Here is a 17,352-nt window from a genome sequence, read left to right as displayed (position 1 = left end):
TTTTTTTTTTTTTTTTTTTGAGATAGAGTCTCATTCTATTGTCCAGGCTGGAGTGCAGTGGCGCGATCTCGACTCGTTACAGCCTCTACCTCCCAGGCTCAAACGATTCTCCTGTCTCAGCTTCCTGGGTAGCTGGCAGGTACCACCACACCCAGCTAATTTTTGTACTTTTAGTAGAGACGGGATTTTACCATGTTGTCCAGGCTGGTCTCGAACTCCTGACCTCAAGTAATCCACCTGCCTTGGCCTCCCCAAGTGCTGGGATGACAGGCCTGAGCCACCATGTCTGGCTGATTTTTTTAATGTTATATTGCATATATACTAGTTGAAACAAGTGAATTTATACTTTCTTGTTTTTTCATTTAACAAATAATTCTTTTTATTTTATTGACTTCTAATAATTCTCATTTTAACTGCTGCTGCTGCTTCATTATTTTGAGGACCTGTAATTCATCTAACCACTTCCTAGTCTTAGGTTATGTCTGTTCTATTTAGAAAAACTCTTAGGAGTGACACTAGTGAATCAGGAGAGCGCAAATCTCTTCGTGGTACCCACTGTATACTCACTTGGTGTTTAGCTGAAAGTGCTGCTAGAGTGTGGCCCCAGTTTTGTTATGGCTTTTTTTTGCAAACCCTGTTAACCGTTCCAAAAAAGGTTGAAACTTTGGGAGGCTACAGCGGGCAGATCACTTGAGGCCAGGAGTTTGAGACCAGCCTGGCCAGCATGGTAAAACCCCGTCTCTACCAAAAATACAAAAAATTTGCTGGGTGTGGTGGAGGCTGGGGCAGGAGAATACCTTGAACCCGGGAGGCAGAGGCTGTAGTGAGCCAATATTGCGTCTCTGCGCTTCAGCCTGGGCGACAGAGTGAGACTCTGTCTGAAAAAAAATAAAAATAAAAAAAGTTTAAGACAGAGTTTCAGGGTGAGTTTTATTATTTGCAGCCAATCGTAGAATTTTTATAGTAAACTAATCTATGCCAGTTAACCGCCAGAAATAAATCCATAGTGCTCAGCATTGCATGTATTTCTTTTTGTTTCCAGAAGGTTTTGTGTTGGTGTTGAGTGCAGTTATAGTATAAAAAATAGTACTAATATTATTATGGTTATTTATGTCTTACAAAGCCCTCCTGATTGGAGCATTTTTTTCAGTGATTATGATGTTAGAGAAAATGAGTAAGTATTTATGGTTTTGTGATCCTAACCCAACTGTTGTTTCTTTCGTTACCTTACATGTGTGTTTGTATTTTTATTTATTTATTTATTTTTTGAGACGGAGTCTTGCTCTGTCATCAGGCTGGAGTGCAGTGGTGTGATCTCAGCTCACTGCAGCCTCTGCCTCCTGGGTTCAAGTGATTCTCCCGCCTCAGCCTCCCGAGTAGCTGGACTACAAGCGCGTGCCACCACGCCCGGCTAATTTTTGTATTTTTAGTAGAGATGGGGCTTCACCATGTTGGCCAGGATGGTCTGAAACTCCTGACCTCAGGTAATCCACCTGCCTCAGCCTCCCAAAGTGCTGGGATTACAGGCGTGAGCCACCGTGCCCAGCCAGTTTTTAAATTTTTTTTGTAGAAATGGAGGTCTCACTTTGTTGCCCAGGCGAGTCTTGAACTCTTGGGCTGAAGCAGTCCTCCCGCCTCAGCCTCTCAAAGTGCTGGAATTACAGGCATGAGCCACTACACCTGACTTTACAGTTTATTTGTTTGTTTAAATGGGGCAGAAATTTTCCTCCTGGTAGCTGCCAACTACTACTAGTCTTAATTTCTACCTTCAGAATACCGTCAGTCTATCCTTTTAGGTGGCAGGCGTTCTGTGAGCTGCTTTCTGCTGTGTTTTCCTGGTGTAGTTTCTAGACCCCCTGTAGGTTAAGGTAGATCTTCCGTGGATAAGCTCTGTTTTGGTATTGTCTCTCCTAAATGAGCACCCAGAATTACATTCCCTTCAGAATGTTTTTTCTTTGTGAGAATTTCTCTTTTTTAAAGAATTATAGTAATGGTTTTTGACCAAATTCAAGGTTGTATTTTAAAGACAAGAGTATCTTCTGTAATCCCAGCGTTTGGGAGACCGAGGTGGGCAGATCACAAGGTCAGGAGTTCAAGATCAGCCTGGTCAACATAGTGAAACCCCATCTGTACTAAAAATACAAAAAATTAGCCGGGCATGGTGGTGGGTGCCTGTAATTCCAGCTACTCGAGAGGCTGAGGCAGGAGAATCACTTGAACCCTGGAGGCGGAGGTTGCAGTGAGCAGAGATTGTGCCACTGTACTCCAGCCTGGGCGACAGAGAGAGACTCCGTCTCAAAAAAAAAAATAAATAAATGAAAAGACCAGAGTATCTTTACCAATAGTACCTTCATGGAGACAGAATAATGTAAAACTAAAAATCATTCTGAAAACCAAGGCTTGAGTTTGCTGTGCCTGGAGGAGTTCCTGTAGCTTCTCAGAGCCCAGGGGCAGCAGGACCCGTGTGTCCTGAGTCCTCTGGGAAGCAGCCTGAGTGTCAGCTGCAGCCGGGGAGCAGTCAGCAGGGCGCACAGTCCTTCCTGCCAGTGCTTCTTGAGCAGAAGTTTCTCATTTTAGTGAAGTCCAGTTTATCCTTGTGTTCATGTACACATCCAGTTTTCTAGCACCATTTGTTGAAAAGACTTTCTCTTCCCCATTGGATTGCCTTGGAGGCCTTGGACATCCTGTGAGTGTGGGTCTGATTCTTGGTGCACGGCTCAGTTCTGTTTATCTGTGTGTTGGTCCTTACGCTGGCACTGCACTACACTGTCCTGGTTCCTGGAGTCTTGGGGTGTGTCTTGAAGTCAGGTCCTTCACTTGGTTCTTCTGTCTCAAGAATCTTTTTTCAGGCTCACTGATTTTTAAATTTTTTTTTTTTTTTGAGATAGTGTCTCGCTCTGTCACCCAGGCTGGAGTGTGGTGGCGTTCTCTTGGCTCACTGCAACCTCAACCTCCAGGGCTGAACTGATCCTCCCATCCCAGCCTCTCAAGTAGCTGGGAGTACAGGTCTGTGCCACCATTCCTAGCCAATTTTTGTATTTTTGTAGAGATGAATTTTCGCCATGTTGGTCAGGCTGGTCTTGAACTCCTGACCTCAAGTGATCTGTGCGCCTTAGGTTCCCAAAATGCTGGGAATACAGCATAAGCCACTGTGCCTGGTCAATGTAATTTTTTTTTGTTTGTTTTTTGGAGATTGCCCAGGCTGGTTTTGAACTCCTGACCTCAAGCAGTCCTCTCGCCTTGACCTCCCAAAGTGCTGGCATTACAGGCGTGAGCCACCGCACCCCGACTGATTTTTTCACATCTCCACACTGATGTTAATGCCTATCCAATGAATTTTTTTTTTATTTCGGATGTTGTATTTTTCACTTCTGGAATCTCCATTTGGCTCTTTGTTTTAATAGTTTCTGTTTTTTTTGTGAAGATTTCTTCTTGTCTTTTATTGCAGTATATTTTTCTTTATGTCCTTGGACATACATATTAAGGTCACTTTAAGATCCTTGCCTGCTTATTCTAGTACGTGGGTCATCCTGAGGTTGGTGTCTGAGTATGGTTCGTGTTTTTTGTTTGTATTTTGGAGTAATTTTGTAAGTCTGAATTGGATTTTGGACAATTGTGCATGACATATAGAAACCCTGGGTTCTGTTATATTCTTCTGAAAAGTATTTATTTGCTTTAACACTTAGTTAACTTGATTGAATTAAAAATGTACACTCTGGCTGGGCGCGGTGGCTCACGCCTGTAATCCCAGCACTTTGGGAGGCTGAGGCGGGTGGATCCACAAGGTCAGGAGTTCGAGACCAGCCTGGCCAATATGGTGAAACCCTGTCTCTACTAAAAATACAAAAAGTAGCCGGGTGTGGTGGCACACCTGTAGTCCTAGCTACTCGGGAGGCTGAGGCAGGAGAATGGTGTGAACCCTGGAGGCGGAGGTTGCAGTGAGGCAAGATCGCACCACCGCACTCCAGCCTGGGCGACAGAGTGAGACTCCGTCTCAAAAAAAAAAAAAAAAAAAAAGCCAAACAACAACAAAAACCTGCACACTCTTTCTCCTTTGTGACAGGAGGCACCTGAAAACTCAGTTCAGTACTTGGGCCTTCGCTTGGATTCTGTTTTTGTGTACATGATTTAGGTGGAGGTTAGGGAGAGAATATGGGCCTCCTTTTCCAACTGTCTCCTGTTCTTTGTCCTCTTGTTCAAGCCCGTGAGATGCTATGTGTCTTTAGGTTTGAGCTGTTCCATAGAGCACAGGCTAGGGCTGCCAAATGCCATGAAACTGGAAACCTTACCATGTTCCATTCCCTTCTTGCAAGTGTAATTTCCCTTCCTGTATCACTGGCCTACCTTTTCATGTTTTTTTGTGTTTCATCTAGAGTTTATGTTTATGTGGATTATGTTTATTTTATTTTATTTTATTTTATTTTTTTTGAGACAGAGTCTCGCTCCGTCGCCAGGCTGGGGTGCAGTGGTGCAATCTCAGCTCACTGCAAGCCCTGCCTCCCGGGTTCACGCCATTTTCCTGCCTCAGCCTCTTGAGTAGCTGGGACTACAGGCGCCTGCTACCGTGCCCGGCTAATTTTTTTTTTGTATTTTTAGTAGAGATGGGGTTTTACCGTGATCTTGATCTCCTGACCTTGTGATCCACCCGCCTCCACCTCCCGAAGTGCTGGGATTACAGGTGTGAGCCACCGCGCCCAGCCTTGTTACCTGGATTATGTTTGACTCGATAGGAAGTACTTGGCCATTTCTGGACACAGAGCCCTTTATCAAGTTTTGTTTATTAAAAAATACTCTTTTCTTTTGATTACATTAGTCATACATGCTCATTATAGAACATTTGGGAAATTTAGAAACACACACACACACAAATCGTGTCACCTGTAATGCTGCCCCAGAGGTGAGCACTGCCAGGCCATTGTTTTCAAAGCATTCTTTCCTTTCTTTCTGCCCTCTCTTTGTCCATCCCCTCTGTCCCTTTCGTCATCTTTCCTCTTCCATCTTGGTTAAATGTAAATGGCAGTGCCTTCCTCTTACATATGCTGTATTGGGGCTGATTTTTCCTTTTAGTAACTCCTCCTAAGCCTCTCCCCATGTGCATACAGAGTCTGTGGCATGGCTGGTGGTGGCTGCGTGGTGGGCCTTGTGTGGCAGTTGGTTCAAACAGCTCCCTCTCACTGAACAGTTACTTTGCTTAGGTATCTGTAACTTTTATGTTTAAAATGTCTCACTAAGTAGAGTGAATATTTTCGAGTGATTTAAGGAATGATTTAGCAACTAGTAATTAAGTTCTTAGCATTTACTTGAATTGCGAGGATGGTGACCAGATGGAAGAGGGTTAAGGTTAAGTCCGTGCTGACCAAGAGTTGGCTGGTTTCTGTCTTCATAAGAGAACATGCCAGTAGCTTTCCGTGTAAACTTTTAAAAACCATGATTTTTTAAGAGCAGTTTTAGGTTCACAGCAGAATTGAGAGGAAGGAACACAGATTTTTTTACATACCCCGTTGCCGCCAACCCCATGTGCACAGCCTCCTTTATATCCGTGTCCCCCTCCAGATGGTACATTTGTTGCCCTTGGTGAGCCTTCAGTGCCTCGTCATTAGCACAGTACTATAGTTTCACTGCTCTCTGCCTGTTTACCTCCTCCCTGCACTTTGCACCTGGCCACCACTCATCTTTTTGTTGTCTCTGTAGTTTCCTTTTCCAAGACATCATAGAGTTAGGATCATGTAGCATGTCACCTTTTCAGATTGGCTTCTTTCATTTTATTTTTTTTAAAGATGGGGTCTTGCTTTGTTGTCCAGGCCGGAATGCAGAGTGCAGTGACATCGTCCTAGATCACTGCAGCTTCAAACTCTTGGGCTTAAGACTCCTGAGTAGCTAGGACTACAGGCGTGTGCCACCATGCCTGGCTAATATTTTAATTTTTATTTTTTTGTAGAGACAGGATCTCGTTGTGTTGCCCAGGCTGGTTTTGAACTCCTGACCTCAAGCGATCCTCCCACCTCAGCCTTCCAAAATGTTGGGATTGCAGGCGTAAGCCACCACGCCTGGTGATGGCTTTTTTTCACTTTAAACATTTTAAATAACATCTGTCTATTTATATCTCTATATATCTCACATATGTATGTCTCAAGTAGGGTGCTAACTATAAAAATATCATTTTAAAGATCTAAGTTGGCTGGGTGCGGTGGCTCACGCCTATAATCCCAGCACTTTGGGAGGCCAAGGCAGGTGGATCACGAAGTCAGGAGATCAAGACTATCCTGGCTAACACAATGAAACTCTGTCTCTACTAAAAATGCAAAAAATTAGCCGGGCGTGGTGGCAGGCGCCTGTAGTCCCAGCTACTCAGGAGGCTGAGGCAGGAGAATGGCTTGAACCCGAGAGGCAGAGGTTGCAGTGAGCCGAGATTGTGCCACTGCACTCCAGCCTGGGCAACAGAGTGAGACTCTGTCTCAAAAACAAACAAACAAACAAAATCTAGGTTAATTAGATAGTTATTAATTGGGGTTTTAGTGTCATTTTCCAGTGGAAAGGCAATTTAACCTTTTTATTATTTGGTGTTTTTGGATGTGAAGTTATGCTGGGCAGTGTGACTGACGGGTCGGCTGAGCTTTGTCTCAGAACTGAAACTCATGTTTCCCAGCATTAGGCCTTTTGTTATCATTCAATATGCAAAGCTAGTTAGTTTCCCAAGGACTGTAGGTTTGCATTGATTTGAAATTCCATTAAAACCAGAATAATATGTCTTTTACAAGTCTTTTTTCCTCCAGAGGTAAGTTAGAACTTTAAATTATTATACATAAATATACATTACACATGTATATTTAAACACACGGGGTAGATAACATTTCTGTTATTAAAAAGGAATGAGGTCAATGTTTGGGATAATTATGGTAGTTTGAGTTTGTTCTTGTAATGGCCTTCATTTTTTCATCTTTTTTCCCAGCAGCAAGCCCTCGCAGGGAGCCTGGTAGCAGGGGCCGGAAGCACAGTAGAGACGGACCTGTTTAAGAGGCAGCAGGCGATGCCCTCCACAGGTATGGCAGGTATGTCAGGGCACAGCTAGCGTGGCCTTCGGAATGCCCCCTCTTCTTGGGCTGCCGAGGTACAGTTGCCATGAGTTTCTGAAGAGCAGTTGCTAAGCTTGATTTCTTCCTACTTTGAAAATTAACCTCTCTTATGGTGATTATCAGCTGAACAATATTTATGTGAATTTTTCTGTGTCCTGAGGTGAAGACTTTTTCAGTTGAGCAAGTATATTCCATGTTGATTTTCTGTATGCATTTGTAGGCTCTTGAGTCACCACAGTGTAGCTCAACACAAAATCATCTGCTTTCTGAAGCTGTCATATTTTTAAGCTGATTTTTTTCAAATAATAAACTTAATACATTTTTATATAAAAGACTTCAACAGTTCAGTAGAGTATAATAACTTAAGCCTACCTCTGGCGTGGTACCTGCCCACTCCCTAGCCACAGCAGTAACCACTGCTAATGTTTCGCATATTCTCTCTCACAGACCTTCCTCTCCATACACAAGCGTTGTTACATACGTGATACTTTGAAAAAGTTCCGATGCGATCGGATTGTATATACGTTGTTATGTCTAAGAATATGAACTGGAAAGGCCATCTCTTCAAGTCATAACCCCTCTCTCAGTGCCACGTGCTGTTCCGTCATGGGGATGGTTGGTTCTTTATCCGTCAGATCCTTGTCAGTGTTCATCTGTTAGTGCCACATTTTATCTGTTACAGTGAACTGAGGATTGAACATGTAGTCTCATGTTTTTTTTTTTCCTACATGTTTATCAGTCTGTGTATCTCCTTATTTTTTGAGATAGGATCTGGCTTACCCAGGCCGGAGTGCAATGGCATCATCATGGCTCACTGCAGCCTCGAGCAAATCTTGTGCCTCAGCCTCCTGAGTACCTGGGACTACAGGCGCCGCCACCACGCCCGGCTCCATGCAAGCCTTTTTGCATTTTGGCTACAGTCAGGGTCCCACTATGTTGCCCAGGCTGGTCTCGAACTCCTGGGCTCAAGTCTTCTCGCCTTAGCCTCCCAAAGTGTTGAGATTGTAGGCGTGAGCCACCGCACCCGACTGTCTGTCAATATCTCTAAAGGAAAAACGCCTGGAAATGAAATTGCTACTTCAAAGCGCAGGTGTAGTTAGGTAATGATGGTGCTCAGTTGCCCACCAAAAGGACAGGGCCAGTTTTCACTGCCATCAACAATTGCTGGTTCTTTCACATTTTGATCGTTTTATTAGGTATAAGTCATTTAATCCTCATTGCTCTGATGGGTGAAAAATTCCTTGTTCTGATTTGGGTTTCTTTAGTTTTGAGCACGCTGTGCAGCCTCATTCCCTGTGTGCTGGGCATCTGTGAGTCTGCCCCACTGCCCACTCTCCACGCTCTTGTCTGTGCTTGTGGTGCTCCTCGTGTGCTTGTGCTTTCCGAGTGCTGAGCGAGTCCGACTCTGTCCGTCGCACGCGTTGCCTCTCAGGTTGTTGCTTGTCCCTGGCCTTGTTATGAACCTTTTTCTTATATTGGCAACATTTTAATGATAAATTGTATTTATCAGCCTTATCTTTTATGGCTTCTGGATTTTAGTTAATGTATAGAAAGGCCTCCCTGTTCAAAGATGATAAAAACACACATGTTTTTTTCTACTACTTTTCTGGTTTTATTTTTACATCAAACTGCACCTTTTTTGAAAATTATTCTAGAGCAGTCTAAGAGGCCTCGCCTTGAAGTGGGTCACCAAGGGGTAGTTTTCCAGCACCCGGGGGCGGACGCAGGCGTTCCTCTCCAGCAGCTAATGCCGACCGCACAAGGTAAGGCCCAGCAGCAGAGCCAGCTCCCCAATCAGGAGCAGGCGGTACACTGCGGTTCCAGAAACCAGCACCAGACTCAAACTTGGGCAGTGGAGGTAGCATGTTTGCCGTGGGGTGCCTGAAATTGAGATATTTCTCTGAGTCCCAGCCCGTATCGTGTGCAAAGCCCCTGGAGACATGTTCTTGCCACACTAATGGGAGCCACACGTCGCTTTGTCATAGTGTCTTTCAACAATTTTTACTCCTGTGTTTTTCCCAAGTGCTGCGTTGTGGGGATGCCCCGTGGCGATCTGGTGCTTGTTTTGCTTGATGCTGACTTGCAAAGGTCAAGCGCCTCTCTTTCCTTTTGTGTGTGCTCAGTTGTGGCCGACTTCTTGTGTGAGTGTGGTGGGTCTTGGACAAGCACCGGGGTGTCAGACATGTCTCCTTGTGACTCACTGGTAGAAGCTGCCACACTTGGGAATCAGTGCTCTTGGCGCTTTTCTTATTTTGCAGGAGGAATGCCCCCCACGCCGCAGGCTGCGCAGCTCACTGGACAGAGGCAGAGTCAGCAGCAGTACGACCCCTCCACGGGGCCTCCCGTGCAGAACGCCGCCAGCTTGCACACCCCACTGCCGCAGCTGCCCGGGAGGCTGCCTCCAGCCGGTGTTCCCACCGCAGCCCTCTCCTCTGCGCTGCAGTTTGCACAGCAGCCGCAATCAGTGGAGGCCCAGACACAGCTCCAAATCCCGGTGAAGACTCAGCAGCCCAATGTTCCCATCCCTGCACCCCCCAGCAGCCAACTCCCCATCCCTCCCTCGCAGCCTGCACCACTGGCCCTCCACGTTCCCACGCCTGGGAAGGTGCAGGTGCAGCCCTCTCAGCTTTCCTCCCTGCCACAGGTATGAGAAAAGATACAGGAAAAAAAGGAAATGGTTTGCAGGATTGGCTGGCTGCCTGGGTGTTAGACAGGGTGTCACACCACACTGTAATTTGTGTATTTTCTCTTAGCAGCTTGCTCCCCCAATTTAGAACAATTAGTTAATTCAGTACTTGCACTGTAGTTTTATTTGGCTCTATGATATTATCTTTATTAAAGTAATAGAGAACGGGGCCGGGTTTGGTGACTCACGCCTGTAATCCCAGCACTCTGGGAGGCTGAGGTGGGTGGATCACCTGAGCTCAGGAGTTTGAGACCAACCCGGCCAACATGGTGAAACCCTGTCTCTACTAAAAATACAAAAATTAGCCAGGCGTGGTGGCGTGTGCCTGTAGTCCAAGCTGCTTCAAAGGCTTAGGCAGGAGAATCACTTGAACCCGGGAGGTGAAGGTTGCAGTGAGCTGAGATTGCACCATTGTACTCCAGCCTGGGTGACAGAGTGAGACTCTGTCTCAAAAAAAAAAAAAAAATAATAATAATAATAGACAGCTGTTATTATTGTCACTCTTAGTACCATGGGCCCCTGCTTACTCACCCACATGTTGTGTGAAGGGCATGGTGTCAGTTATCCCTTATGGTCTGCCCAGCAACTCTCAAGTAGGTGGCAGCGACCCATTCTACTAGTGTGGAGACAAATACTCAGAGGTTCTGGGGCTGGCCCCAAGTTACATGGTGATGAAGTGACGAGTGGGGCTTGACCTTAGCTCCATGTGAGTGCAAAACCACGCTGCACACCACCCACCAGACGTGCTCCCTGGGTGCCTGCTTTGCTGCTTTTGGGATGCTCTATGGTCTGCAAACGTGTATAAGGCGTTACTGATCCAGCTTGATACACATGTGTAAGGCGTCACTGATCTAGTTTGATACACATGTGTAAGGTGTTAATGATCCAGCTTGATACACATGTGTAAGGCATTATGGATTCCGCTTGTTACATGTTTCAGGTAATTAAAATGCCCCTCCTCCCCCACTGGTAAATTTTACCCAGTGCGGTTTTGGAATGTCCACAGTAAACTGGTTTTGGTTTCTAAGGAGTAGCGAAATGCCACAGCCTGGATGCCAGCTGTCAACAGGGCACTGACAGGGAGGCCGGGGAGGGCTAGGGCTCTCAGCCCTCTGAGTTCTGTTTGATGCACATCAGGGCGTGGGGAGCCCACTGCAGAGTCTTCCCTTCCTTTTACCCTCTCCCTCACTAACAAAGGAATTTCCTAGGTGGGCTTTGAGTTCAGGGTTTCTGTTTGTTTTGAAACAGGGTCTGGCTCTGTCACCCAGGCTGGAATGCAGTGGGACAATCTCTGCTCACTGCAGCCTCTATTCCTGGGCTTAGATGATCCTCCTGCCTCTGCCCCCTGAATAGCTGGGACTACAGGCACACAGCACTACACCTGGCTGATTTTTGTATTGTTGTAGAGACGGGATTTCGCCATGCTGCCCAAGCTAAAAGTTCTTTTTCTTTTCTTTTTTTTTTTAGACAGAGTTTCGCTCTTGTTACCCAGGCTGGAGTGCAATGGCCCGATCTCGGCTCACCACAACCTCCGCCTCCTGGGTTCAAGCGATTCTCCTGCCTCAGCTCCCTAGTAGCTAGGATTACAGGCATGTGCCTCCATGCTGGCTAGTTTTGTGTTTTTAGTAGAGACGAGGTTTCTCCGTATTTGTTAGGCTGGTCTTGAACTCCCGACCTCAGGTGATCTGCCAGCTTTGGCCTCCCAAAGTGCTGGGATTACAGGCATGAGCCACCGCACCTGGCCTGCAGGTTCTTTATGTTTGAGATTTATGGCAAAATCTTAAGTATATAACGATGAAATAATAGTAACGATAATAGCTATCACTTATTCATCACTTGTGAGGTGTGGTGTCAAGCACTGTGATGAGCGATTTATTGGCATTATTTGTTTCCTTTACCTGACAACCTTATGATGTAGAATGTTTATTATCTCCATTTTATAGATCTAAAAAAACGGAGGCCAGAAAAGCCAGTGACTGGTGGGGCTGTGATTGGGGGCCTTGTGTGCAAGTCTGCAGTGAACCCTTGTGCACCCACTCTGAGAAAGGCGACACATGTCGGGGCAGCTGAGCTCTTCTAGGCCTTACGTTGCTTGCTTTAGGTTTTTGTGGAAATGATTCTATTTTGAACACTTCCTCACATCAAGCCACATACTGACTTAAAGCAGCTCTGTGGTTTTTCTTAGATTTAATTTACCTGCCTATATTACTGAAAAAATCAGCTGTGGAAAATGATTTTATTTTATCTTTTTTTTTTTGAGTCAGAGTCTCACTCTGTCCCTCAGGGTGGAGTGCAGTGGCGCGATCTTGGCTCACTGCAACCTCTGCCTCCTGGGTTCAAACACTTCTGCCTCAGCCTCCTGAATAGCTGGAACTACAGGTGTGCGCCACCATGCCCTACTAGTTTTGTTTTTTTTTTCCCCAGCAGAGAAATGATGTATTTCACAATTTAGCTCTCTAAATAACTTTGTATTATCTCCTTAGGAACAATGGTACAGGAAATCATTTACTGATCATTTTACAATGCATGTAATATCTTGTGCATGCTTAGGCAACTATTTTTTTGTTTTTTTTTTTTTTTACATTTTAGTAGAGATGAGCTTTTGCCATGTTGGCCAGGCTGGTCTCAAACTGCTGATCTCAACTAATCCACCCCCTTGGCCTCCCATAATGCTGGGATTACAGGCGTGAGCCACCACCCCAGCCTGGAAAATGATTTTAAAGAAGCCTTTACAAAGTCTGTAGGAACCTGTTACTTCTAGGTTGAGCAGGATGGGCACACTTTCTCAGTCAAGGGCCAGGTAATGAATGTTCTGGCTTTGCGGACTGTTCAGTTTCTGTGGCAGAAGTGAAGACACAGCCACACACAGACAGCACATAAGTGGATGTGGCTGTGCTCTAATAAAACTTCATTTCCAAAAGCCTGTGGCCAGCCGGGGGACAGTGCTGCAGTTGTGAAGAAAAGAAACCCGTGCCATGGGACAGTCACTTAGAGAGAGTGTGTTCTAGCAGTTCTTTGTCTCCCTTCAGCTTTTGAACGGGCTGAATCTTGTACGAGTCTGCACTCAGCCCATCTTCCCTGCTCTCTATCCTCAGCAACAGTTCTCTGTGACTTTAGTTCAGTCTGTTGTTGAGGTGGTGCGAAGAGGAGGACTTTTTTTTTGAGACAGAGTTGTGCTCTTGTTCCCCAGGCTGGAGCGGAATGACACGATCTCAGCTCACCACAACGTCCACCTCTTGGGTTCAAGCACTTCTCCTGCCTCAGCCTCCTGAGTAGCTGGGATTATAGGCATGCGCCACCACACCTGGCTAATTTTGTATTTTTAGTAGAGATGAGGTTTCTCCATGTTGGTCAGGCTGGTCTCGAACTCCTGACCTCAGGTGATCCACCCACCTCGGCCACCAGAAGTGCTGGGATTACAGATGTGAGTCACTGTGCCTGGCCTGAGGAGGATTTTTTAACCCTTTTAGCCCATCTGCCATGAGAGAGGCACACTGAATTTGTATGTTATGTTATGTTACGTTACGTTACGTTATGTTATGTTATATTTTCTTGAGACAGATTCTTGCTTTGTTGCCCAGGCTGGAGTACAGTGGCACAAACATGACTCACTGTAGCCTCAACCTCTCAGGCTCAAGCAATCCTCCCACCTCAGCCTCCCGTGTAGCTGCAACCAAAGGCGCACACCACCACACCTGGCTAATTTTTAAAATTTTTGGTAGAGATGGGGTCCTGCTTCGTCGCCTAGGCTCATCTCAAACTCCTGGGCTCAAGCGATCCTCCCACTTCGGCCTCCCAAAGTGTTGGAATTACAGGCATGAGCCACTGGGCATGGCCTAAAGATAGTTCATAATGAAAACTCCTGTTTGGTTTTGTGGAAGTAGAGGGATGTATTATTTGTTCGTGGACATGTTAGTGTTGGGCTGTGGATGTGATTTGTTTGCTCGCGCTGTCATGGAGTGGAAGGTGCTGGCAGTGTGCGTCTCTGATGCTGTGGGCGCTCTGGTATTTGGCACCGTGGGCTGCCCTGACATCTTTTCTTCACTTTGCTCCACTTGTGCTCTGCCCTTTAGACGGTGGCATCGACAAGGCTCCCTGTGGACCCTGCCCCGCCCTGCCCACGGCCTCTGCCTACCTCTTCTACCTCGTCCCTGGCACCCATGAGTGGCTCCGGCCCAGGACCCTCCCCTGCTCGGTCCTCTCCAATAAATAGACCCTCCTCAGCAACCAACAAGGCACTGTCTCCAGTCACTTCCCGGACCCCCGGGGTGGTGGCATCTGCCCCCACCAAACCACAGAGTCCTGCTCAGAATGCCACCTCGTCCCAAGACAGTTCTCAGGATACGCTGACAGAGCAGATAACTCTGGTAAGCATGCTTAAGAAAGTTGTAAAATGTACTCCAGTTGGTGAAGCACATTTAGTTTTAATTGTCCAGAATGTGGTAGAGTAAAACTGAATGCCTGGTCAATTCAACATGGCTTGGGAATCAGTAGAGACAAGATGAAAACCAAGGGTTAGCCTTTCTTGTTGGAAGCAGACTCATGGAGGAAGTCTGTGTTTGTGATCAAACCTGCAGTCTTGGGCTGCTTTCATACGGGCAGTAGGCGAGGGTGGGAGAGGTCATGTGTAGGAGTCAGGCTGAGAGGGACAAGCTTGAATGCTGGGGCCCTGCAGGCTGTGAGGTCGCTGCAGCCACCGGTCTGCAGCCCTGTCCTTGAGAGTCACTGCCCAGCCCTTAGCACTTACTTTGGGTTGGATGACTAAGCATTTATTTTGTTCAACTTCATTAGGGAAATTAAAAGAATCGTGTATCAAAATAGAGTGTCATAAACCCCATGTTCCCCATGATCTGATTTTATCACAGTGATCAATATGCAGCTAGTCTCATTTCGTTTATTCCACTCTCTTCCAGATTATTTAGAAGCAAATCCCAGGCATCCTATGGTTTCCCTTGTAAGCACTTTGGTAGAAACATAAGGTTTTAAAGTTTTAGTCTGTTTTATAGAGCTGGGGCAGGACAGTTGCTCCAGCTTCTTCTAAGGCTCCTGGAAAGGTCACATGCTCCTCGACCTCTCCTAGAACCACTTTGAACTTTGTGTTTGAGTCTTACCTTTGATATTAAACTGGGACCTTGAGCTTTCTGTCTTCGTAGTGCCTGACTGAGCCTTTTACATAGCAGGGCTTCAGATTTCTGGTGTGTGAGTTGGTGGAACACACTCACCACACGCCGACCCCACCCCACCCCGTATTATCACCTGCAGGAGAACCAGGTGCATCAGCGCGTCGCGGAGCTGAGGAAAGCAGGTCTGTGGTCCCAGAGGCGTCTGCCGAAGCTGCAGGAGGCCCCACGGCCCAAGGCCCACTGGGACTATCTGCTGGAGGAGATGCAGTGGATGGCCACAGACTTTGCCCAGGAGAGGAGGTGGAAGGTGGCTGCTGCGAAGAAGGTGGGTTGGAATGTGTGGAGCTGCTGTGCTGTGTGCATTGGTGGGAGCTGGAGTTTGCCGTGCTGTAAATGGTGGGCAGGACTCCAGACCCACTTTCTTTTCTTATTTTTTTTCAGACAGGGTCTCGCTCTGTTGTCCAGGCTGGAATGCCCAGCTAATTTTTGTGTTTTTTGCCACATTACCCATACGGGTCTTGAATCCTGGGCTCAAGCAATTGCTTGCCTCAGCCTGCCGGAGTGCTGGGATTGCAGGCGTGAACCACCGTGCCTGGCAGACTCACTCTAAAGACCTTGACTTGTAAAGTCGGGGAAGGAGACTTCCCTGTTGTTTGGAGAATAACTGTGCTGTGTGATGAAGTCTCTGAGGTGGTGTCTTCAAAGCCCAGGATGCGTTGTTGGAATCAAGCCTGCGCTCCCACACTTCTGCACTGGTGTGGATTTAGCTTCCTTTTGTTGCCTGGCTTTGCCTGCCAGTTGGAGTTAGGATATCTCCAGTGCCACAGGTCCAGGCTGGTGGCTGGGGCTGTTCAGGGAGCTGAGAGGCTAAGAGTTAGAAGGCCCCTGGTGTCAGTCAAAGGGCAGCAAGGGGCTGTCCCAGGCTTTCCTGCCTGGCCACACCACCTTCTGCTCTTCCTCCTGGGCTTCTAGTCTAGCTTTCTCTTTGGTTTCGGCTGAGGATTCATTTTCTCCTAACTGTTGCCAAAGCAGGTGCGGAGTCCTTGGAAGACTCTGGAGGCCCTGCTGCTAACACTAGAAAAGTGAGAGCAAGTGGTGGATTTCTAGAAACCCCAGGCTTCAGTGGGAAGCAGCTGTGCTTTCACTGTGTGTACAGCCATGGCCCTTCTTTGTCTTCCTTATTACCGTGTCGCCGCCTCTGTTTCTTGGGCTGTAGGGTCTTTGTTCGTATTTTCTGTACTCTTGAGGCTGTGGCCTCGTGCTCTGTCCCCTGCCCTGTCCACTCCCTACCCTGAATTCTCCCCCTTGCTCTCTTCATGTAGGTTAGGCAGAGAAAAGCTGAGACCACAGGGTGAGAACCGTGGGGTTCTGAGGGTCAGGGGTCTCAAGTCAGATTCATAGGCATTTCAGAAAAACCCTGATTCTTCCTTAAACCAACCTTTCCACAAAGAAGATAGTCCTGAACATGGTGGACACCAGGCTGGACAGGGCAGGGGGCCAGACATATGTAGATGCCAGGCTGGACATGTGGATGTCAGGCTAGATGGATGGGGGCTGGCTGATGGGCTGGAGTGGGAGCTGGTGGGGTTGGCTGAAGAGCAGTGCAGCATCTACAGGGCACAGGCCAGGGCCATCTCTCAACAGCTGAGTGATGCACCTGCAGCCAGGCCTGCCCCTCCCCGTGCCTCCTGCTTCTTGCTGGGGTATACAGGGAGAGGCCGCAGAGCAGCCCACCCTGATCAGGGCCCATGTTGATGACAGTGAGTCCCGTTGGAAGCTGAGTGGGAGCACGGCGTGTGCGCAGAGTCCGGGCAGTAGTTGAGTACATTTCCATCCCTAGAACAGGTGTGGGGGTGACAGCCATTGTGCTCTCAGGGCTCCAGAGCTTTTCTCATCTTAATTCTCTTCACCCATTTGAGGTTCTGTTGGTGGGTATGTGGAGTGTCTAAACTTTTAGAAAGCAGTTTGACAATTTAAAGCAAAAGCTTTAAAAATGTGAATTATCCCAGCCCAATAATTTCTTTTTTTTTTTGAGGCGGAGTCTCGCTCTGTCACCCGGACTGGAGTGCAGTGGCCGGATCAGCTCACTGCAAGCTCCGCCTCCCGGCTTTACGCCATTCTCCTGCCTCAGCCTCCCGAGTAGCTGGGACTGCAGACGCCCGCCGCCTCGCCCGGCTAGTTTTTGTATTTTTAGTAGAGACGGGGTTTCACCGTGTTAGCCAGGATGGTCTCGATCTCCTGACCTCGTGATCCGCCCGTCTCGGCCTCCCAAAGTGCTGGGATTACAGGCTTGAGCCACCGCGCCCGGCTTCAGCCCAATAATTTCTGTAACTGGTGCAGCATTCATGAAATGAGATGCTGACCCATGTTTATTGCATGGAGAGATGTTAATCATCTATTAAACGGGGAAGGAAGATTATAGCACAATATGGTATTCTAGTTTTGAGAAAAATAATGTGTATTTAGTGAA

At 47.1% G+C, this 17,352-nt stretch overlaps 1 protein-coding gene across 1 annotated transcript in view; it reads left to right on the top strand.

Moving 5' to 3' along the window:
• The window catches only part of LOC105525454 (E1A-binding protein p400), a 117,650-nt gene that overhangs the window by 12,641 nt on the left and 87,657 nt on the right, over positions 1 to 17,352 (top strand). The window contains exons 2-6 of the mRNA XM_011961086.1: positions 6,950 to 7,049; positions 8,729 to 8,836; positions 9,332 to 9,717; positions 13,833 to 14,126; positions 15,022 to 15,207. Of these exons, the coding sequence (XP_011816476.1) occupies positions 6,950 to 7,049; positions 8,729 to 8,836; positions 9,332 to 9,717; positions 13,833 to 14,126; positions 15,022 to 15,207 (1,074 nt within the window). The remainder of the gene's footprint in view (positions 1 to 6,949; positions 7,050 to 8,728; positions 8,837 to 9,331; positions 9,718 to 13,832; positions 14,127 to 15,021; positions 15,208 to 17,352) is intronic.

The sequence above is a fragment of the Colobus angolensis genome, unplaced genomic scaffold, assembly GCF_000951035.1.
Source record: "Colobus angolensis palliatus isolate OR3802 unplaced genomic scaffold, Cang.pa_1.0 Scaffold115, whole genome shotgun sequence".
NCBI lineage: Eukaryota > Metazoa > Chordata > Mammalia > Primates > Cercopithecidae > Colobus > Colobus angolensis.
The sequence above is the reverse complement of the archived record's forward strand: the minus strand, read 5'-3'. Positions and strand labels throughout refer to the sequence as shown.